General features: G+C 39.8%; 2 protein-coding genes across 13 annotated transcripts in view; one reads left to right on the forward strand and one right to left on the reverse strand.

The window, feature by feature from the left end:
• The window catches only part of Mff (mitochondrial fission factor), a 30,576-nt gene extending 23,511 nt beyond the window's left edge, over positions 1 to 7,065 (forward strand). For 6 of the 12 annotated variants that reach the window (XM_090354930.1, XM_090354926.1, XM_090354929.1 and 3 more), the window contains 4 exons: positions 1,554 to 1,586; positions 3,046 to 3,105; positions 5,647 to 5,731; positions 6,869 to 7,065. In XM_090354930.1, coding sequence (XP_090211056.1) covers positions 1,554 to 1,586; positions 3,046 to 3,105; positions 5,647 to 5,731; positions 6,869 to 7,000 — 310 coding nt within the window. In that variant the 3' untranslated portion in view covers positions 7,001 to 7,065. The remainder of the gene's footprint in view (positions 1 to 1,553; positions 1,587 to 3,045; positions 3,106 to 5,646; positions 5,732 to 6,868) is intronic. The other 6 variants (XM_090354927.1, XM_090354931.1, XM_090354934.1 and 3 more) reach the window with 2 other exon arrangements.
• A 4,401-nt stretch (positions 7,066 to 11,466) lies between these two features.
• On the reverse strand, positions 11,467 to 23,420 carry Tm4sf20 (transmembrane 4 L six family member 20). Its single transcript, XM_090354939.1, has 4 exons — positions 23,247 to 23,420; positions 16,643 to 16,708; positions 13,811 to 13,962; positions 11,467 to 11,746 (listed from the first exon to the last, which is right to left on the reverse strand). The coding sequence occupies exons 1-4, from the start codon at positions 23,418 to 23,420 to the stop codon at positions 11,467 to 11,469; spliced, it is 672 nt and encodes a 223-aa protein (XP_090211065.1).
• Positions 23,421 to 23,744: the final 324 nt, after the last annotated feature.

Below are 23,744 nucleotides of genomic sequence, written 5' to 3' on the forward strand. Positions count from 1 at the left end.
ATGTTTGCCTCACCAGGACAAGTCTCTAAGTTCAAACCCCAAATTAAAGACTTTTGAATTGAGAAGCATAATATTAATACATTGCTCCTAGTTGTATTCCCTGGGTTATTACCTTGGAGTGTTAGCTTTTCCTCTATTTTTTCCTGGTGCTTTCATGATTGAAAACATTTTTTAAAGTGGCATATTCAAAGGGCGGTACTGTGACTCAAACGGCAGAGCATCTACCTAACAGGCGTGAGACCCTGAGTTCAATCTCTGGCACCATCATAGCCAATCTTACATGGACTAAGTATTGAGATTTGATGAGAATTTCAAGTGCCAAGTCAGTTTCCACTATAAGGAGCATCTAGCATGACTTTTCACTTAAGAAGTAGGAATGTGAAATTTGGATAATGTTCTGCTTGCATGACTTTAATACTGCTTATGAAATTTGAAGTGCTTTTATGTTCCTTGCTCTGTGCTTCATTTTTTTTCCTTTTCTATTTTATTACTCTTGGCTAAATTATGCTAATACAGTATCTTTGGTCTTATGCCATTACATTAAGCTAAAGTCATTTGTCAGGAAGAAAAGCTTTCTGCTTGTTTTATTATTATAAAATAATACAGATTCATAGCTGCTCAACATAAGTAATTGTTTAGGTTATTTTTGTTTGTGACTATCTTCAATTAAATGTACCAAAAGGTTTCAGTTTACCATGACAGTTTATGAGTACAGCATGCCTAACCAGTGTTATCCTTTCATTATGTAAGAGATTTATGGATTGTATTTTCTTTTACTCATGGTGAATGTGGTTTAGATGGTCTAAACCAAATCCAACATGAACCATAGTTAAATCATAGGAATGCCTTAGCAAAGTTTACTGGCACAGGTCTGTTGCACACTGCCCTAGACAAGGACTGTGAGTTTGTCTTTTGCTGGAGAGCAGTTGCCATCTCTCCTGATATGTCTGTTAGAGCCGTATCTTATCCTCCAATGTAAATGAATCCCATTCTTACAAAGAAACTTAGATTATGTATAAAAATAGTATTTAAATATTGATAAATGAGACTAAGTTTCATTTTGGGGAGGGTATTAATTATGTTTATACTTTTTCTTGATCAGGTTGTATTGGTTATTTTTGTAGTTTTTCCTTAGCAAGTTGTATTAACTTGGAGTTAGTAGAATAAGAAGCTAATGTGCGAATGAATTCCATTTTTAGAAAGTATCTCTATAAATATATATCATGCAAAAAGTAGAAATCTGAAGGTATTGTTGATAGAGCATTTTTTCCTTTTTTAAAATGTATAAATAATTTCAGCTCCCCCAATTAAACTATTTGCTATAATTTATATTTTTGTAGCAAAGAAATGCCACTTAGTTAAGCCATACATGACTCAAAAATGCTAAAACCTTGGTGGCCTTAGATTTCCTTCCAAATGGCCACTGTAATGATAAGACATTGAACAGTTTATGTGCTAAGTCATACTGATGGTAGAGAGTGGTACTTGAATGAAGTTTCTAACTGCCAAATACCTGTCTAATTTACTTTTATATTATATGTGTCAATTGCCAGTGTGAGAAGACAAAATGAAATACGTTGTGAAAGGTAACCCTATTATTTTCTGGCTCTGCATTATAAAAGGGAAATCTCTGTGGTGGAATATGTTGAATATGGCAGATCCATTTGACCACATTAGCATGCATTAAAAAACATAAACTTGAGGAAGCACTTCATTTAATTAGCCATTTTCATGCTTGTATAATTTAGGACTGCAGGTTATTATTGGTTCCCCAACTTCACAGAATATGTATTTTAGTAAGATAAAATCAATTAAAAACCTGTCTCAAACACATGCAATTGCTCAGTGTTCTTTAGGGACAAAAACAAAACAAAACAAAAAAAACTTATAAACATGCCTCCTCCAGAAATCTCCGATTCCTTTTCCTCTGAGCTCCAGAAGTAGTTATTAAACACTGGTAGCATCTTTAGGACATAGAGTCGCTAAATGTTAAAAAGTTTCTCAAATGAATTTCGTTGTCAGAAAATAATGATTTCTGTTCTGTTACTGTGCCCCTTCTGAAAAAAGAGAAAAAGAGAACATTTGGTACTAGACATCTATAATTGTTGCCTTGGTTCTTACATGGCAAAACATGATCACTTAGAGAATAACACATTCAAAATAGGATTCATAGCTTGCATAGAATCCCTACATAGATCCTGCACCATAGCCTCCTTTCTCTGGTTACTAAATATTCCTGATTATTTTAGGGGCAGTTAATCAGGGGACATGCAGTGCTTTTATTTTCTGATAATAAAAAATACAACTAAAGTATGTACTGAGACTGAGTGAAAAGCCCCACAAAGTTTTCCACTGTACCTCGATCCTCATTTCCAGCAGCCCTGTATGCCATTCCTGGTTGTCTCACGATCAGACTCTGCATATGGATCACACTTATTGTGTGGCATGCTCTAACGTAGCCCCAGCTCCAGCGCGGATGAGTCTTTTAGTCTCGAGAGGCTAGGGTTCGAGTGAGATGAGAAGCAGCCACATTAAGACATCAGGCCCAAGTGAAAAAGAAAGGGCAGGAGGGAGGGGACCCTGGGGACTGGGCCTTGCTGTCAGCTCTGTGTTTGCCTTGAGCTGGTGACAGTAGTGAGCAACCACGACCATGCAGGTGCTTCTCTCAGGTTCCCGTATGCTTTTTAGAGTTGTCATGTTTTTGTTTTTCCAACTGGAAGAAAGGAATTGGACGTTTTAACATAGTTGTCCTCTGTCTTAAATTTCATAAAATGTGACTTCCTGAAAGACTGATCAGTTAGTGCTATTTTGTCACATGTTTCCTGCTTCTTTAATTGAAGGTAAAGTGGTAATTTATGAAATTCTTAAAGTGGAGGACATAGGAGACTAACACTTTCAAAGTATTTGTGAGATATTATATTGTATTGAAGCATACAATATAATCTTATTTGACATTTATTTGTCTTGTTTTTTGCTTTTATTTTATTACCTCTCTGTTTCCTGATTCTGTCTTGTGCCTTCTCCCGCAAAATCCTGCCTCCTTAGACCTGTGTTGCGTGGTGGGTCTGCCGCCGCCACTTGTAATCCTCATCATGACAACACCAGGTAACTTTTGAGACTTTGTAATTATCAGGGGAACAAGAAGTTGGTGGAAGTGCTGTTTTGTAGAATGTAATGCATGTTGTCGTAGCCATAACTTTAAAAGTTAGAGCATGAACTTCTACAGTTTGCCCTAAGGAGTAATTCTTCTCTCTCAAGGCAGTAATTCTGTCTGTCCGTCCTGGTATTTGTCCACATGAGTATGAGGAAATGTTTCCTAATGATGGGGTATGAATACAATTGTATCATCTTATGGGAGATGATGCTAAAATACAGACAGGATAATCTTAAATCGTGTTTTATGCTCATTCCTGCAATTGTTGCCTAGATTCCATCTAGCACTTCCTGTTTGGCTGATATTATCTAGATGTCCCTTGCAGTGTGTGGACTGTCTTTTTCACAAGGCATCATCTCAGAGCAAGGCACAGTCACTAGCCCACCAGGGCAGGAAGTGAACATTTAGAAAGTGAATCTTGTGTGAAGGAGTCTTAGTCATCTGTTGGCTTCACCATTCACACTTCGCTTGTCAATTATTTCTTCCTGTTGGCAGATAGAATGGCTTCTGCCAGTATTTAAGGTTCTGAGGGGCCAGAATCCTCGTGTAGTTTGTGGCTACTGAAAGTACTTTCTGTAAAAGTTTCAGTCAGTGATACAGCTATTTTTTACAGTTCCCTTTTTTTTCTTTTCGGTACTGAGGTTTGAACTCAGGACCTTGCACTTGCTAAGCAAGTATTATACCCCTTGAGCCTTGTCCTTAGTCCTTTCTACTGTTGTTGTTGTTATTGTTGTTGTTGTTGTTGTTGTTGGAGTCTCCCACAATTGCCTAGACTGACTTTGAACACATTTCTCCTAATACCTGCTTTCCATGGTGGCATGAGCCATAGTCCCCAGACCTTCTATAGAGTTTTCTATTCTGATTAACTAGAGTTTTAGTTTAGAATATTTTAAAGTAAATTTTTATTTTCAGTCAAATTAGGTCTTGCATATCTTGAGACTTTTTTGCAGACGAAGATTTCTTTTACAGAGCACTGAAGCCTTGATTCAGGATTTAAATTGGGATGTCTTCTACTGTATTTCATTTTCTGGGCTGAGGCTAGCTGCTCTACCTAGTGGCAGTGCTAGCTTTTTCCCCGCCCCACATCCTTCCAACACAAGACATCAGGGACATAGAAACGTTTTATTTTGAGAGCAAAGGGGTCAGGGAATTAGGAGTCTTTTTAACCTTTACTTTTCTCTTTAATAATTGTCTGTTCTTGTTTTGATGTTTTTCTGCCTTGCTAGGGATGGAATCAGGGCCTGCCCTTGTAATTACTTTACTACACACCCGCAGCCTTTTTAATAAACACTTAGAGTGCCGTATCTGCATACTTCCGAGTCATATCCCTCTCTGACGAATGCCATTGTCCTTGGTATTTCATCGTGGTTACTATTTCCGGATAGAAGGGACAGTTCACGTAAACTCCATAAAAGGGACATTCAGATTGTTAGTAGGCCTGCAACCTTTCCTACTTAAATTCCATTTTGCATATATTACAGTGTTTGGGGATTATTTTTAACCATATTGAAACAATCAGATTTTCTGAAGACTTAACTTTGAACATGCCCATATGAAATAAGTACTTCTACCTCACATCCATTTGTCTGGTAATGGGGTTGTAATACAGACTTGTCCCAATGTTGGAATCTTTGTGTCGGTGCTCTGGGGATTACATTGGTTTATTTGTTTTCTGCTCATTCAGGAAAGCAACTGTGGCATCGCTCCAGAATAAGCACACAGTAGTTATATATATGGGTGAACTATGTGATATGTAAATTGCATCTCACTAAAGCTCTTAAATTTTTAAAGATGGAAATCGAGGCTAAGGAAAGAATGGCATCTGTTTATGTTGGTTTTTCAGAGTTTATTGTTATTCATTTAAACTTAAAAGTGACTACATTTGAACTAAGCTTTTTTGATTATGGTCGTGGCTTCAGTTTGGTTATTATTGAGCCAATCTGTATCTAAATGAAGTGGTAAGATGGGCTTGAGATTTTCTGCTTGCTCCTGTGGAAGCCAACAGTCAAGAGTAAAGTAGCTGGAAATCAGAGGTAGAGAGGGAGAAGAGCAAGGAGTTTTAGTAAGGAGTGAGGGAAGATAAACTAGTAGTCTTCTTTGTAGTTCATGTTGCATTCCCTGCCTGTGGAACTATATTTAGATATAATCCATGTGAAACTATTAGGTGAGAAGAATTTTTCTGTAGTGCTGTGTCCTCTAGTGGCTCCTCTGAGGCCTCAGCCCCTGATCCTTTTGTAACTTTGCTGGCGTCTGGCTTGACAAGTGTCATTAGTTCCATATTCTCAGGGCTTCACTACATCTTTCTAGTATTGTAGGTAGTTATCTTAGCTTTTCTTTCCTTTGGTAATATCATCAAATGCCAAAATACTTTTGTAGCTTGTCTTGCTAGTACCAGTCTGAATATTCTTTGTGCATACAAATGCATTATATAACTTGACAGTTTAGTTACTCTTAGTTCTGTTTTAATCATGCTAATGTTTCTTATTTGCTAGGTATGCCATTTCAAATATAGATGCCACAGTCGAAGGAACATCAGATGACATGACTGTTGTAGATGCAGCTTCGTTAAGACGACAGGTATTTGATATGCCAGATAAGATTTAATCCAAACTTACATTTGTGTAATACTTTAATATATAGTTCATAGCATTGTATTTTCTGTTGAACCAATAGGTTGAAATAGTTTGTAGGTCTAGCTACTGAATAAGCCATAGTTGATTGTTCCAATCTAGTTAAAGCACTGCATACCCTATTTTGATTAGTATAAAACAGTATTACCTAAGAGGGATTGATAGAATTCTAGCCAGTAGCAAAGAATCTTGCATGTTAGCAAACCATGGCTTGTTTGGCTTTTCACCTGTGAAAAGATCACTTTAGGACCTTTACTATTCCCTTTAATGTCTCCATTTGGAAATTCCTGCCTTAAGTTTGCATACTTGGCTCTTCACGCACATTTCATGCATTCTGTACTTAGTCTTCTCTTGATATTACAATTTCATACACATACTTTAACAGCTGGAAATATAAAAGATGTACAAACTTCTTCTGGAGTCACACAAACATACATACACAAGGAAGGCAGATGTAGTGTTCTCATTACTTATGTCAAATGCATGAAGAGGGAAATGGGATGACATGAAGTATGTTTTGTGAGTGGAGATCAGGAGGGCGTGACATGACCCCAGCAGCTGCTCTCCAGGGCAGCTGCTCTGCCCAGACAGATCACTGGAGGGACCCTCAGCTGAGGGTATGCCGGCTGCCAACATCATGTCTAGCAGCCTCTCCATCTTGAAGGGCCCGGGTGGCAGATCACAGGGGCCACACAGTGGACTCGTGACTGGGCCAACTCAGCAAACCCCAGTGGTGAACAGAGGAGGTGAATGTGGACTTCTGACCCAGGAGCCCAAAAGCTTGTGGAGGAGGAGTCTCATAATCTTTCTCTTGTGACAAGGCTGCCTAAATGTATACTGCACCTTTTCTATCAGAACATTCCTAGGGAAGGCCCCCGTATCCCTCCCTTGGCCCAACAAGGAAGAAAGGGAGTGGACAAGAGTAGTTGAGTGAAGTGGCCTGTCCGCTTATAGTTGTGTTTATTTTGCTCCTAATGAAACCACGTTTGTAGCTATTCTTTTGACAGATTTTTATGCTACTTTTTTTTATTCAGTTGCCCCATGCTTTAAAGCTTTTATTTTGTATTTTGTGTTTTGCACTTAGATAATCAAGCTAAATAGACGCCTACAACTTCTAGAAGAGGAGAACAAAGAGCGTGCAAAAAGAGAGATGGTTATGTATTCAATTACTGTAGCATTCTGGCTGCTTAATAGCTGGCTCTGGTTTCGCCGCTAGAGGTAACCTCAGCATTCAAATATATTGTCTCAACAGCTGGAAATATAAAAGGATTTGCAAACTTCCTTGTTTCTGTCTTTGCATTGTATGCCGTTTTATAGTTCATGCCCTGCAAATGTATTTCTTCCACAAAGTAGGGGGAAGGACTGATAATTTGTAGAAGTAAAGGTATTTCTGTTACTCCACTGTATTCACTTTAGACCAATTCTGCAGTGACTCTGGTGTGAAATTTTCCTTTTGCATGTTTTGTAAATAGGCTGTTGTTTTCTTTAAAAAAAAAAGGAGAAGAAGATATTGATTTTTTTGCTTCATCATTCAATACTTTGAAAGGCAGAGAGAGTACGTACAGAATGGACTTAGAAAAGCCTGTGAAGGCAAAACGACGACTGTCCTTTCTTAGACACTATTCAGCAGTCTTGTTAACCGACACTGTTGCATCCACATTTCATCATTAACACCCTACCAAGTCACGGTCTGGTGCCTGACTTCACAAAAATCAAGCCACTCACTACTTCATGATCACCTGTACATATTAAAATAATTCCTAATAATTCAGCAGTTTGTGCAGTATGTGTTCTTATTTTCATTTTAGTTTTGTAGATAATTTTCTATAAAGTACATTTTTACTAAGTCCATGTGTGAATGATAAAAAGTACAGAATAAGGTACAGATGTAGTGTATTTAATAAACTGTCAACCAAAGCAATGTTTGTGTGTGGAAAGATTTATTTCATCCTACTATGCTAAGAACTACCCTAGCATATTACCTTCCCTACATCTTCCTCTCAGGCAGGGAAAGCCGGAGCCAGGAGAGCCACGAGATCCTTTCAAAACTGGGTCCTGGGAGGAAAGGGCTTTAGCTGCATTGTAGGAGGTTTTTAAATGCCTCTATCTAGAAAGGGGACAGAGTGAAAACCCCTGAGTTGTGTTTCATTTTTTTCACTGTAGTATTATACCAACCTGCTGGTATAGGAAATGTCATGAGAAATACCAATAAAAGCTGGATGCCTTCATCCTATAATCCTAGCTACTTGGTAGGCTGAAATCTGAGGATCACAATTGGTAGCTAGTCCTAGGCGTAAAAGTCCATGAGACTCATTTCCAATTAACCACCAGAAAACCAGAAGTCGTGCTGTGGCTCAAGTGGTAGCTGAAGAGCTCAGGGAGAGACAGTGTCTAGGCCCAGTGTTGAAGTCCCACACTGGACCAAATAGAAAAGAAGCACCAATGAAGCCAAGTCGTAGGTGTCTTTAGTTCTCAAAAACTATTTTTCTGTTGTCATTGTGAAAAAACAGAATTCATTTAGATGCAATACTCCTCGTGTGTTTGTGTGTCTTCAGTTAACCTTTCTACTAAGACACAGTAGACCTTTGGTAGCACAGGTATGTGGTTCCCAGGAGACCGCTGCTGAGGAGAACTTGCTTCTTGAGTGCTTGATTCACTGTTTTCCATAATGAAAACAGTTTCCATTAGAGACATGGTGCCTTTCAGTAATTTAAAGTCATTACATTATCACTTCGTGTAAGCCCATCCCATGCCCCTTTTGGCTTGGGTGGATTATGAGAAGCTCTTCAGGGGCCATATTTTCACAAGTTCATGAACAGAGAAGCAAATCCCAATGATTTAAACACAACTGTCAGTAAGACAGGATACCCGGGCTTAGACAGGGCCAGAATGTGTAACTGTGTTGTTATGAAGTCCACTAGAAAGTGGGCTCACTGCAGGTGACTTCGTGTTCCTGTTTTTGAGTCTTTCTTATCCCTCTAAAATAATATTAGGAGGACTCTTCTTACTTAGGATTATCATAAATTTAGTAACAATAACTTTTTTCTTTTGCCCATGAAAGTCTTTTGACTTTTAGTAATACCTTAATGGTGCAATTGCTAAATTAGTTCTAGCTTAATGTGTATCGTGGTAATTTCTGTGAGTGACTCTCACAGTTGGAACCACAGAGATGGCAAGAAGGGTTGAGAAAATAAAGGAGTCTACCAAAGCCAATGTGGATTAAAAGCAGGAATCCTGGGAGATTACTACAAAAGTCATTTTTTTTTTTCCCTCTTGATGATGATTAACCAACTAGCAGCCTGGAACTTTCTCCCTTACTAGTTGCATAAGATAGAATTCCCTCTCTTGGGAAGTGGCACTGTGGCTCCAGGGGTAGGGCAATAGTCTTGAGCTGAAGAGCTCAGGGATAGTGCCCAGGCACAGAATTCAAGTTCCATGACAAACCAAAAAAAAAAAACAACCCAGAATTCCGTATGGTCAGGCACTGATTTAAGATTTGGGACCTCGAAAGACTGCCCACCTCACCTTATGACAAAGTGATAGTGGAATCTGCTTATCATGGAAACCACACAGCTTTCTGTTCTTGACCTTGTCAATTGTTTACAAAAGTTGTTACTCCCTAAGCACTGTTTTAAGCAGAGATGAAAAACTTTTGGAGGTAAATAAATGACTGGATTTATAAAGCTTGGTGGATTCATTAGAAACGTGGAGACAGACTTAAAGTGGTTTTGGTGCTGACGGATGAAGAGAACTCAGCAGGTAAGGGCGAGGTGGGAGACAGACCTTGCTAAGGGCCAAGAGTGGGAAAAGACTGATAGATAAATGAGTGAGCAGGATGGGGTCCTGTTCCCTTAAATTCTGTAGTGACAGAAGTGCAAAAACATGCTGCGTGTGTCCAGTATGGCAGGGGCTTGGATGAGTGATGCTGGAATCATAAATGTAAACAAGACTTCTCAAGAAGGAGATACTTAAGCCTTTATGATAAACATTTATAGGAGTGTACATAAACTATCTTCATATAGTCACGGAGAAAGCTTACAAGTTCTTAGTGTTAACAGGTTCATTTTATCATTTTAGGTATTTAAGTTAACTTTTACAACGTTCAGCCTAATGAACCAAAAAACCTGAAAAGTTACAGAAGTAATAGCATTGGTAAAATTGTAGACTTTTACTTAACGTCTTTTTAAAACTTTTATTTTTAAGTAGTTGCAAGAGGAGTTATTTATTTTAATGTAAATACAGTTAATCTTTTAAAGATGGGCAGTGGTTAAAAATTATTGTGAAAATATAAGCATGGGAAATCAGAGTACAGTTTAATGAATCTCATATCACCTAAATCAGCATTTTTTCTAATCTCTTTCCCTTTTTTCATATATGTGTATATTTTTAAAATATGGCATTATCTCCCAAACATATCAACACGTGCTTCTTAAAAACCAAAAACCATCTAACATAGTCTTAAGAACATTACCATACTAGGCACTGATGTTTCATGCCTATAATCCTAATTACTCAGGAGGCTGAGATCTGAGAATTGGGGTTTGAAGCCAAGCCTGAGCAGGAAAATCCATGAGACTCAAGCCTGGAGTAGAGCTATGGCTCAAGCGTAAAGCACTAATTTCGAGGGGAAAAAACGCTCAGTGATAGTTTCCAGGCCTTGAATTCATGCCCTGTGACTAGCATACAAAAAATCTAACCAAACAAAATCATTTTAATCATTTAATTTATGGGCAGGTTTCCCTTAGTTACCCCTGTAAGGGTCAAGACAGTTGAAATACATATTTGTTCTCTTAATTCCAACAATTTATCCTATGTCTTTTATTCCTGTACTACCATTTTTTTAAAAATTTGAAAACTAGAACTAAAACCTTTATTATACACAGGATATTACACACACACATACACACACATACTTTTCCTGACATCAGGACATGGACTGAGGGCCTCACAAGTTCTTAGCTGGCATGTTACCTCTTAGTCCAGGCCACCAGCCCTGCTTTTTTGCTGGTTATTTTGCGAAAGAAGTCTCAACACCTTTTTCTGCCTGGCCCTTTCACCTCAATCCTCAGCCCTCTGAAGTTAGGACTACATGTTAATATCACCTACCTTCTGCCTAACACCACATATTCTTATACTGCTTTGACCTCAGGGTGACTTGCTTGCCACCCCAACCCTCCCTTTTCCTGGACCTTTCTAGAGGTCCTCTAGAAAATGAATACCATAGAACCAAAAAATATAAAACTGAAAGTTGGGACCAGGAAGAAGTTTGGCCTAGTGGTAGAGTGCTTGCCTAGCATACAGGAAGACCCGGGTTCGATTCCTCTGTACCACATACATAGAAAAAAGCCAGAAGTGATGCTGAGGCTCAAGTGGTAGAGCTCTAACCTTGAGAAAGTCCAAGGACAGTGCTCAGGCCCTGAGCTCAAGCCCAGGACTGGCAAAAAAAAAAAAAAAAAAAAAAAGTTGCTCTCATCAACCACTGATGGTATTTTACTTTCCACATGGAGGTTCTGTGCATTTCCATGCTTCCCGTGTGAAAGATAACTCCAAAAGCAATTTTCTATACTCAAAGACTCCAACAGCTTTCTGTATGTTCCACTACTGAACTACAAAAGGCATGTATTTGAAATATAATGCTCAAGTTATTCAAAACGCTGATACTTCTGTTTTATTACCGTTCAACTACACAATTTGACTTCTTGGCCTAGAAACACCACACAGACAGCCAAGAAAACCAATGATTATCTGACTGAGCCCAAAGAGTACTTCAAGACTTCCAACAATCAGTAAACTTAGGAATACTGAGAAGTGGAAGATTCTGTGTCTGTCTTCTTCTGAATTGGAGCTTGGTATTCCCCAGGTACCAGCCGTGTCTTTGGTGATGGTGTGTTTGGTACTAGAGGGAGCTATACAAGAACCATTAAAGAACCACTGTAGATTGAAAGATTTTGGTTGAAAGTCACTGAAAGGAAAAAAAAGAGAGAGAAATAAATACTGTGACCAGAAAAAAAGCATATATAATAAAAAATATACTTTTGAGGTATTGTATCCAGAAACTATAGCTGAGATCAGGTTTTCTGAGCACATGATTTTTAAACTCTGATTGCCATATAACTTGATGCCCTACACACCATTGGATAAGCATTCTCTATAAATGTCTACAGAACATCTCCAGGAGTGGGGTGCATGTAATGGCTGTTTCATTCTCTCAGAAATTACAGAGTATCACCAGTGTTACATGGCTCAACATGCCAAATGCTTGTATTTGCTAATGACATTTCTATGTCGCTAAAGCAACTTTTAAGTTGCTAAAGATGTGAAACTAAATAAAGGAGCACCGCCCTCTGAAGGCATACAGTTCTTCCTTCAGAACTGCTATGTTACCTCTACTCTTAATCCAGATGGATGTTTTTTACTCATAAGACATCCCAGATATGTCTGAGTCTAGTTATTGACACTTGTTCTAAGAGGGCTATGGGAAATGAAAGGGTTTGTTTTGTTTTGTTTTTGCCAGTCCTGGGCTTGAACTGAGGGCCTGAGCACTGTTCTTGGACTTTCTCAAGGCTAGAGCTATACCGCTTGAGCCTCAGCACCACTTCTGGCTTTTTTTTTTTTTTCTATGTATGTGGTACCGAGGAATCAAACCTGGGACCTTATGCATGCTAGGCAAGCACTCTACCACTAAGCCAAACTCCCAGCCCCAAAATGAGAGGTTTTTAGCTAAACACATCTACCTCAAGATGATTTTTTTCCCTTCACTTTATCATAAAACAAGATGGAGTATTTCGCAGGAAGTTTGCCTCTCTGGATGTCAACAGCTGACTTTGGACATGAGAGCGCTATAGTATTTGTACCATGGAGAATGTGAGGCTGCCCTGTGGAGTTGATCTTAAGCATAGGATCACTCAATTGCCATTCCCTAGCCTCTCCCACCTATCCCAGAAATGGCCTGTCTGGTACCCTGCTGGGCTGTTGTCATTCGCTTCAGGACACATCTGTCTACATTTTCCTCCAGATCTGTTGCAAAGAACTCCAGTAATTTTATTCAATTTACAGTAATTGTGCTATACAACTTTTGGATGTATTTCTTAAATATACAAGTTCAAGGGGGAAAATACTTTGATGTGACTATAAAAGTCAAATCCTGCACGTGCATTAGATTGTTTTCTGGTTTTTGCACATTATGCCCTGGGTTGAATCACAGAACCATCTTTAAATGAGCCATTTGCATGTAACTGCCAATATTCCCATCTGTGGCAGTGAACCCTTCGATACTTGACTTCTTTTAGGTCCTGCAGAAAAGGTTCTGCATTTTATTTTGCTGTGTTTTATTGATTTAATTGTAAAGATATGATTTATGGCTTACAAATTTAGTTAGTTCAGAAATGTAAAAACTGTATTCCTTCTACTGCCCCTGGTCATTCCCCTCGATGACCATTCTCCAGGAATCCAAGTTTGAGGTGTTTATTTTTAGAATGTGTAGAACACATCACATTACCATCAATTTTAAAAGACAGCTCTAAGCCGGTCGAGATGGCTTATGCCTGTAATCCTAGCTATTCAGGAGGCTGAGATCTGAGGATCATGGTTCAAAGCCAGCCCCGGGCACCAAAGACTGAGACTCTTACCTCCAGTTAATCACTATAATAGGAGAGGTGAGGCTCTGGCTCCAGGGGTAGAGCAGTAGCCTTGAGCTAAGGCGCTCAGAGACAACACCAGTCCTCAAGGGTAGGGAGGCAGCCTTTAGCTGAAGAGCTCAGGGACAGTGCCCAGGCCCAGAGTTCAAGCCCCATGACCCACAAAAAAGAAAAGACAGCTCTAAATGATCTGAGATCAACTAGCTAAGACCATTCCTACAGCAATCTTCATTTCTTCCTGACACTGAACCTAGTGAGGTAACATACGAAATTTGGAAGAATGCCCATCCAGTGATTGCCTCAAAGAAAAACGTGCATTGTTTGTGTGCCAGGCACTGTCATCATTACAGTGTCGTGGTGAAAGGTTGGTTAAGTGGACTATTTATTACCTTAGATTTTTCAGTGAAAACGCACAAGTAGCTGTCTGATTGCTTTGAGAGTTACAAATGAGAGGGCCTTCTGCGAGAGCCTGCAGAGACACCAGCATGCAATACACAGCCCCGATGATTGTGATGACATTTAGAAATGATGAAAGAAACATCTGGAAAATAAAACCGAGCCGTGTGCCCACGTTATTCCATGTTCTCAGTGTGTTTCATTTCAGCAGTCCATAGGGTTGAATTAACTACTGCCTTCCCCAGTCAATGGTCCTAGATTTTACAGTTGGATTTGATGTGTGTAACATAGGCATTTTATTACACTTCGGATGCTTGGACTTGCCAACTGTCTCTGGAAACCTCATCACATAATCCTGAGGCTTGTTCATTTTGTCTGGTCATTTTGTTAAGGCCTGATTCCTCCTCCCCGTGTTGTGTTTTTTACTTCTTGGCTGGGATCTGAAGCACCACATTTGATATCTGCTTACTTGACTCCTCGGGTTCCATCAGACTCCTGTCCTCCTGAGGCTAAAGCTTCCCACAGTTGGGAGCTATTGTGCTGAAGGGAAAGATTGGAAGCCTCTTTTTAAATAATTCATGAGCCAGAGTAATGAAAACAGAAGGGGAAAAAAGCATAGAATTTGGCATAGGAAACAAAAGTTAACATGCATGTGTCTTTTTCTCAGAAAAAGTTCTAAGTTGCCTCAGTGAATCATCACTAATAATGATTATAATCACTTTAAAATTAGCAGAATTGAAGCAAGAGAACATGCTCTCCTGTGGTGGAAAAATATTTGCAGCCCACAGAGCACTTATAAATATGCTCCTCAGCCATCTTTTAAGTCAGTCCTTGGTCTTGAACCCTGGGCCTGGCCAGTATCCCTGAGCTCCTTTTACTCAAGGCTAGCTACTCTATATCACTTGATCAACAACAGTGCTACTTCCAGCTTTTTCTGTGATTAACTGGAGATGAAAGTCTCACAGACTTTCCTGCCTGGACTGACTTTGAACCCCAATTCTCAGATCTCAGCCTCCTGAATAGCTAGGATTACAGATATGAATCACCACACCTGGCCTACTTGGGTTTTCTAAGAAACATACTGAGTGCTTTTGAATCAAGAACTAGGAAAAGAGAAAGAAGCAAGGAACAGTGAAAATGGGAAACAAGCCTAAGCAACCCCCTTCCTGTCCTACAGCTCTAAATCTGTCACTTTTATGATGTGGTGCTCTTGTCTAGACTTGAATGATATCAGGTCGGACTTAAACATCTGGGTACCAGCAAGTGAGCAGAGAAGTTGCTAACCAGGTTTCATGGTTCAGTCAATAATGATCTACCCTATTCTTGACAATTACAATTTAAGTAACATGATTAATCACAGAACATTGGCAATATTACACAGTATTTCTGAGGCTTTCCAGGAGTTCCTACAGCATGTAATTATTTGCTGAAGCATTGCTTTGAATTATTTTCAGGTTGCTGGAGGAACTCAAAAACCGTTTACTGCTAGGTGTGGTGGCTCACCTGTAATCCTAGCTACTCAGGAGGCTGAGATCTGAGGATCAGGGTTCAAAGCCAGCACGGGCACAAAAGGACCTGAGACTCTTATCTCCAATTAACCTCTAGAAAATAGGAAGTAGAGCTTGGCTCAAGGGTAGGGTGGTAGTCTTGAGCTGAAAAGCTCGGGGACAGCACTCAGGCCCAGGAGTAGGGCAGTAGCCTTGAGATGAAGAACCAGAGACAGCGCCCAGCTCAAATCCCACGTTCCTCCCCCGCCCCATCCCATCAAAAAACCATTTACTGACTTTAGCCCAATACCTATACAAAGAGTAACTTGGATATGAATCTAAAAGGAGTACTAGGGGCTAGAATTTTTTTAAGTGGCTGCGTCCTCAAAGAAGAAAAACTTGTGACCATTAAAAGGTTGATCACCTGTACACCAAAGTGTACTTTAAATTCTTGGGAGGAAGATATTTTTGCATTGTAGGATTCAGAATACCAGGACGTTTCTTAGGAATGTCATGAATACAGTAAAGAAGTGATACAAAGTCAACCTCCAGATTCTCATTGTCTGTGCAGACAAGTGACAAGAGAAATTGAAAACTGATATTTACTGAATACCTACAATGTATCAGGAATAAAACCAGACAAGAAATACTGACATTATTATGATCCCAAATAAATACTGAAAATCAGAAGCAGGGATTTAAAATTTAAAAAAATCATTTTATTATTATTTAGGTGAGGTACAGTGGGGTCAGCATTTCATAAGTCAGGTAATTAATATATGATTTATTCTTTTGTGACCGTTTCTTTGTCAGACTTTATTATTACCCACTTGATGGCTTGGAGAGAGTGGTAATCTAAATAGAATGTTTATAAGCATTTGAATTTAGTTTCAACTATACACAAAATCATTGAAAAATTGGTGTCTGACTGGCTAAATTATCATTTAGATTCTAGGAAACAAATCATTCATATGCATGAAGAACTGAATAAACCTATGTCTTCCCTAAGTGTTGCAATTATACCACCAAACTACCAAGTATGTATGAAAACATGATGAGGTTGGCTACAGCTCGGGGGGGTCATAATCTCATTTTCTAATTTCTAGGTGAGCTGGAAGTGGAAGAAAAAGACTGAAGACTGGCTCCAACCTGAAATATTTATGAGAAAAGAAAAATAGCTCCTGGCTTTTCATATTTTTGATAGAATCATCCCAATATTGGTGTTTTGAAGGCTGGGGGCCCTGTTGGGGTGCTGATGTTGACACCCTGGATGGCTTTGCTGGGATGTGGATAACTGTTGATGCACTTGTGCTCCTAAAACCCCTGCTTGGCACTCACCCCGGTCTTATTGTTGCAGCACGCTCGTTTTCTTGCTGCTAAGGACATGGCTGTTGCCGGAATCGCCTGGAAATTGCATTACAGGAAAAATGAGTATTAGTATTTTGCATCAGATGAAAAAGGCAGTTATCTCCACCTTTCCATTTACCACCAGTGGTGGAAAATCAAGACTCCAGAAAAGCAAAGAGGAAATTTGGCATGGTTCTCCTGGACTTTGTGATCCAATTTCAGCCATAAAGATTAAGAACTGGGGACAGGAAAGATGTTATGAAGTCTTTTGTCTACACTTGTAGTTTCTAAATCATCTGCGGAGAGATTTAGACTTTAAATAGGTTAGCATGGTTTATTTATGCATTCTTTTTCAAGAAATATTTTTGCTTCCCACAATTTGCTTTTCTTTCTCTCTCTCCTCTTCCTCTGCTCCCCTTTTCTCTCTCTCTTCTCCAACCTACAGGCACTTGCCCAATTTCCCACAATCACATGAGTCAGTCTGGCAAGCCTCCAAGAAAGAAACCAATGGTTTTGTTTGCCTGGCAGTTGGCAATGAATAATTCTACACCCATTCCTTCTCACGTCTCTCCCTTTCTTCTCTTGAGGTTTCTGTCATCATGCCAGACTCCCCGAACCCACATTTAGGAATTGTTTGGATTCCATGTTCTCTTTTCTGCTCCTGTAATGATCTTACTTTACGCTGCTGTTCACCAGGCTTGCTCACATTGCTTCTGAAAGCCGTGAGAAGTGATACCACATCCTCAGGTCTTGGGTTTCAAGGTGTTTTGGTTTTTGTTTTTTAATATTTGGTTAGCAGCTATGACCAGAAAATGTTTATCAACAGTGTAAGAGGGTTTCACAATATTAATTTCATATATATATAATGATTTCATATATATGTGTGTATATATATATACATATATATAATGTATTTTGAACAAATTCACCTCTTCTGTTGTGGCCCTCTAATCCTTTCCCCTTTTTGATCAGTATTTGGTTGGTTTTATTATGCTACTTTTATAGAGATTCTAAGCATCTTGTGTCACTGAAGGTAGAATGTAAATTGCTTCCTTGCATTGAAGCAAAGTGGTTTCCATTTCAGCCTAGCTGCCCTTGAGTGCTTCCTTCCCTCACTCTTGTTTCCTCACATCTGAGACCTTACTGTGTCTCAGTTCCTATCTGCTAACACTTAACCCCAATCTTCATAATAAGCTTATAATACCAGTACTGCTGTTAAGTGTGTTTTATCAGTGGGGAAACTGAGGCACAACAAGTTTGAGTCGCTTGCCTGAAAGTGCAAGATGGGAACTTGAAAGGTCAGATATATGGACCGCCAAAGCCAGGTCCCTGGCAGTTCCACACGGGAAGACTCTTAAATTCTTGCCTCTTCCTACAGAAGGTGCATTCATTCTCTTCCTTCCTTCCACTGCTTTCTTGCTCGTCTCCTGGTCTTCTCTTTGATTTTTTTCCAAGACCATACCTAACAAACTTCACACCACCTGGTCACAGGTGACCAGTTCAAAAGTCACACATACAGATGGCTACCCATCAAAGCCTCCAAAGAAAAAGGAAAGGAAATTTTAGCCCCCAATCAACTACACACACACACACACACACACACACACACACAAACATGCACGCACATATCCTTCTTCTGTTGGAATTGCTGCCTGGGTTTACAACACAAGTGGTTCAGAATGTGAAATGACGAGCTGTGACCCACCACCTCTTTTGCAAATTAGTGTTATGGGTACACTGTCTTGTGTGTTCCTTTATGTTTTGTTCATGACTACTTCTGTAATACAAGCAATAGAGCTGAGTAGTTACAGAAAAGTTTGGCTTGCAGTCTAAAATCTTCTTCTTTATAGATAGTTACTAATTGACTTTTTTTTTTTTTTGGCCAAGCCTGGGGATTGAACTCAGGAACTGGGCACTGTTCTTGAGCTTTGTCAACACTAGCACTCTACCACTTGAGCCACAGCACTACTTCCAGCCTTTTCTGTATATCAAACCCAGGGCTTCATACATGCTACGTAAGCATTCTACTACTAGACCACACTCTCTGCCCTAAATAATCTTTTAAAAAGAAAATAGGGCTGGGAGTTTGGCCTAGTGGTTAAAGTGCTTGCCTAGCATGAATGAAGACCCAGGTTCGATTCCTCGGTACCACATACCTAGAAAAAAGCCGGAAGTGGTGCTGAGGCTCAAGTGGTAGAGCTCTACCCTTGAGAAAGTCCAACGACAGTGCTCAGGCCCTGAGCTCAAGCCCAGGACTGGCAAAAAAAAAAAAAGAAAAGAAAAGAAAATAGAGCAACATTAAAGTACAACTTACATAAATGAACCATTGTATTTTCTTTATTTGTGTAAATTACATTCTGCTAACTTGCTTTAGGATTAATTCATCTCAGAGGTTATATATTTATTCACATAATTGCTTTGCAGAGGATTTTTGTAAAGTAGTAACTTATACTATATGATTCGCTGTCCAGGTGTCATCATGGCAGGTTAATGTCATGATATCTTTATTATGCCATCTATTGTGGGTAACTTGATAACTTATTGTACTTGAATCATTATGCCATTCAGTACTTTGGAAATTGAAGGAACTCAATTGGATGGACACTGAGGTGTGAAATTGTATATGTGTGTGTATGTGTGTACATGTGTGTGTGTACCCACACACACACACACACCCATGACTTAATTATACATATTCCACATCATTTCCTGCCGAATGAGCAGTTATGAGGCCACTCTTGCACTTTGATTCCTAAGCAAATTTAAATGTATGAGTTTTGAGAAAATTAAGCCTTGCTAATCTTTTGTTTTTACAAGTAAAATATTGTTCATTTTTTTCTTTCCAGAAACCTGTATTCCATCCCATTTTAGAAGTTATACAATTTTACAGGGCAGTACAGAAGAACTATAGACCATCAAAACTGACAGAATCCGCCTGTTAGAACTCCTAGAAGTACTTGAACAAGACCGTAGTAATACATGGAGCCATAGCGCATCATAAATAGAAAAACCATACTCAGGAGGCAGAGGGAAGAGGATGTCAATTCTAGGTCAAATGGGGCAACAAAAATCAGTAAGACCCTAATTTCAATCAACAACTTGGGCTTAGTGGTGTGCATCTTTTATCTCACCTACTCAGAAGGAACAGATAGAAGGTTTAATGTCTGAATGTGGCCGTGCACAGCCATGTGAAAACTTACCCCAAAAGAACTAAGATGGAAAAAGTCTGGGCCCCAGTGGTACAGTACCCGCATAGCAAAAGCAAGGCTCTGAGTTCAAACCCAGTATTGCCTCCCCCCAAAATTTAAAAAATTATTGTTTTGCAAGTGCTTCTATGTATAAGGTTTCTATCTGTTAATTTTTCATTTATTTTCTGTGAAGACTTTAATAACTGACTTTGATAAATTACCATTATGTAGCAAATGAAATCAATTTTTAAAAAAGCTATCAGTATTATTCTTGTAGTTGATTTCACATAAAATAAATTGGACTGTTCTGTTTCTACTTTTCAAGGAAATATTTCTAAGATTTCTCTTAGTACATGAATAAATAATGTGTAGACTTTTTCCTGAGTAGATACTAGGTTGAAGGTAATTAATTTCATAAAGTTTTCTTAGTCATTGTTTCAAAGATAAAGAGGTTCACCTTGTTTAGAGGAAGTCATAAAACCATAAAATAAATGTATTCCATGAAGTGATCAATAATGAATTGCAGACTTTTTATTATCAGCAGCTCTCTTGCCAAGTCACCTATGCCTAAAGCAATATTGATATGAAAATATTACACTGTTTTTCAAAAGATTTCAAGAGCTATGACCAAAGTGCTAATTAAAGGCAGTGATTTCTTCTTTATTAACTTCTTTGGGTATTTACAAGTACACTGAAAGGCTGGTCACCTTGAGCTAGTCATTATTTTATAGATGGTGTCAGAGACATAATCACCTTGGAAAACATATCCACAGTGTAGATAGATCCAAGGTTTATGAACAATTGCACCTGTATTCTGAGCCCTTCTCTTACATGCCTGTTTGCTCATAAAAATAGAATTTCAACCCTGCCCATAAACTGCATCAGATTTCTCAGTGCGGTCAATACTTGAATGAAGTCGGTTATAGCAATTGGTAAATGTGGCCTACTGCATCGAAACCTTTGGTTATGGAACAAGGAAGTCTGGCTTCTCTGAAACTGTTTCACAACTATTTATGACCTGTCTGACATTCAGTTTCTTGATCACTTTATGGGTTTTATCTGTGCCCCTTCTCTGGGTCTGAGACAAGTGTTGAGGACTCTGGTACTTCATAAGCTTAAGAATCATATAAATCTGGAATTGGGTTTCACACTCATCGTGCATCCTTGTTTACATTCTCAACTTTCCATTTGCTGATCTGTAAAGATGCACTGTGCCGTATTACCATGTAGTTCAAAAAGAGCATTGTAATGTATGAATCTAGTAGCTGGCACCCAGAAGTGTGTCAATAATGAAAGATTTATGCCCCTGGGTCTTTGTCTGAGCCTTTGGCTCTTCTCTTCCCCTTCAAAAAGGAGACTTTAAGAATCACTCCCTGGAGCTCCTTTAAGATTAGGAAGAAAACACATTGGGAATTCATCATGGGGTTTTCTCAGTAACACCTAAAGCCACCTGAGTCTTGCTAAGTGGATTCTGTTCCCTCAGGCAGCAAGGAGCTTTATGAACATTGCCATTGTCCTGTGGTACTGAGTCAGTGTCTCCTGTCTATCCCTTACACCAGAAGCAACGGTTCCTCTGCTTCTGGGGTAAGGGCCACCTTCCACGAGGGGAGGAGGTAGATATGAGGATTTACAGTGTCTTCACAGGATGGAGCAGTGTATTTTCCCTTCCAGCCTGGAGGAGTGCTGTCCTGGCGCTGTGAAGAAGTCTGGAACTTTCTAGAAGCTGTTTCTATAGCTCTCTTTACCTATACCAGATGCATAGATGCTTATGATGGTGAAGGAGCCAATGCTCCTTGACCTTTAAATAATGCTCTCTTCCATGGGTCTCTGATGCCAGGGAGGCCCTCAATCCAGTGTGCCAGCCCAGAAGGAAGAGGTGTGATGTCCTAGAGTGTGGGGGGGGACAGTGCTATTTTTTGTTTTGTGATTTTTATTTTGTTTGTGATTTCTGAGACAGAATCTTGCTATGTGGCCCAGCCTTCTGGAAATTGGCTTTGCAGGCATCACTACTAAGTCCAGATTGAAAAGTGTTTTCATGTTTTCCTGAGGACAATACTAATAGCAGTCATTGGTCATCATTAGAAATTATGATTTAAACCGGAAACAGTGCTAACACCAGCTCTCCGGAAGCGGAAGCAGGAAAATCTCCAGTTATCAAGGCTCTGACTCAATAGCCAAAAACAAGTTAACAAAAATATTCACAGTAAAAAAGAGGTAGTGATTCAATCAGAAGGCTATGTCTTTGAGTTTTTATTTTGTGTATGGGTCCTGAATTTCTTTAAAAGTTGTTTCTGTTTTCAGCATCTTCTGGCTTTCTCTATATATCTGTCTGTCTCTCTGTCTCTGTCTCTGTCTGTCTGTCTCTGTCTCTCTCTCTCTCTCTCTCTCTCTCTCTCTCTCTCTCTGTCTCTCTCTCTCTCTCTCTCTCTGCTTCTCTCTGTCTCTCTGTCTCTCTGTCTCTCTCTGTCTCTCTGTCTCTCTCTCTCACACACACACACACACACACACACACACACACACACACACACACACACATACTCAGTACTAACTAGGCCTCCTGAAGGAGCATGCAAGGGATGTAACAAAGCAAGCCTCCTAGATGCTGAATTTGTAGCCTCAGCATCCACAGGTTGGTTTTATGGGGGGATGCAGTGGGTCCTGCCAAGCTTGCAACACCCCAGCTCCCAGGAACAAGTCTCTCCACTAATTACTGCAAGCATTTCGGCTGGCTTGTGGTCAGGCATGCTCACACATTCTGAACTGCACAGCTCTGCCGCAGATTTCAACAAAACTAGACCTATGAATGACTGTCAACTATTAAATGCCATACTGATCCTGGATTAATATAATATCTAAATCAAAAAGTCCCTGAGGACAAACTCCCAGGGCTCCAGCCTGAAAGTCATGGATGAATCGCATCCTTAGGAAAGCTGCACTGGGGTTTTGCCTGACCGTGCTGCTGTCCAGGTCAGGCACAGAAAGGCTGCTTCTCAGTCCTACCAGACAGCTCCCCACTCCTCCTGGGCTTCCTATGAATACTTAGAGCTTGGTATAGGCACAGGGAAGCTGAGGGATAGATAATTGTCTGTGGGGCCAGGGCTGTGTATGGCTCAGTGGCAGAGCACATGCTTAGTTCCTATGAGACTCTGGGTTCAGTTCCTAGCAGCACATCCGAAAAGAAAGCATAAGAAAGACAACAATCCTTGACACACAACCATGAAGATGAGAACTACGAGCCTACCTGTTGTCAGTTCATTTTCTATTTTTCTTAGGCTCCCTAGCCAATACCACATAATTTGTATAATGAAAATCCCATAAAATCTCATTGGCAAGTCCTGCTGCTGATCAGCAATATGAATTAGCACTGCATCATCATTTCTGACCAAAGGAACAAAAGAAGATCTTACCATCAAACCAGCTCCTATAATCCCCGGGAACCACCACTCATAGCAAGAGATGGGGTTTTGGTCTTCCTCAACCAAGCTGATCCCTAGCGGAATCAGATTGAGAACAACTCCCAGTACAAGCAGCACAAGCAGGGAGAAGCCATTGCAGGACGTCCAGCCTTCGCAACATGTCATGGTCACCCCATTCAACAAGAAATCCCCTCTCAGTGCCTGGGCTTGCCCAGCCTCTCCTGCTTTTTATACCAATGCTCTGGTTAAAGTTTAGCACTTGTGAAAAATGAATTTCCGAAAGTAGTTCAGAGTCCAGTAGGGCAAGTCGGTAAGCTATAAGGATTATGACAGAAACTGATGATCATTTTACTTTATGATAGGTTGAAGGAAGGCCAACAGAAATAAAACCCGTGGTTACTGTGAGATGAATTGGTACGGGAAGGGAGGCGGATTAAAAACCGGGGGTGTGAGGGGAGGGGGGAGGTTGGGTTTGAGATGGGCTTCTCT

This window comes from Megascapheus bottae, chromosome 21, assembly GCF_031878675.1.
Source record: "Megascapheus bottae isolate mThoBot1 chromosome 21, mThoBot2.hap1, whole genome shotgun sequence".
Classification (NCBI taxonomy): Eukaryota; Metazoa; Chordata; class Mammalia; order Rodentia; family Geomyidae; genus Megascapheus; species Megascapheus bottae.

Bases quoted from the DNA above. Each gene is read 5' to 3' on its own strand.
- Tm4sf20 (XM_090354939.1), bottom strand. From the start codon at position 23,420: ATGACATGTTGCGAAGGCTGGACGTCCTGCAATGGCTTCTCCCTGCTT. The intron at 16,709-23,246 runs GTAAGATCTTCT...TGCAATTTCCAG, and splicing joins TTATAGGAGCTGGTTTGATG to GCGATTCCGGCAACAGCCAT. The intron at 13,963-16,642 runs GTGAGTGCCAAG...TTTATTTTCCAG, and splicing joins GCTGCAACAATAAGACCGGG to ATGTTTCTTTCATCATTTCT.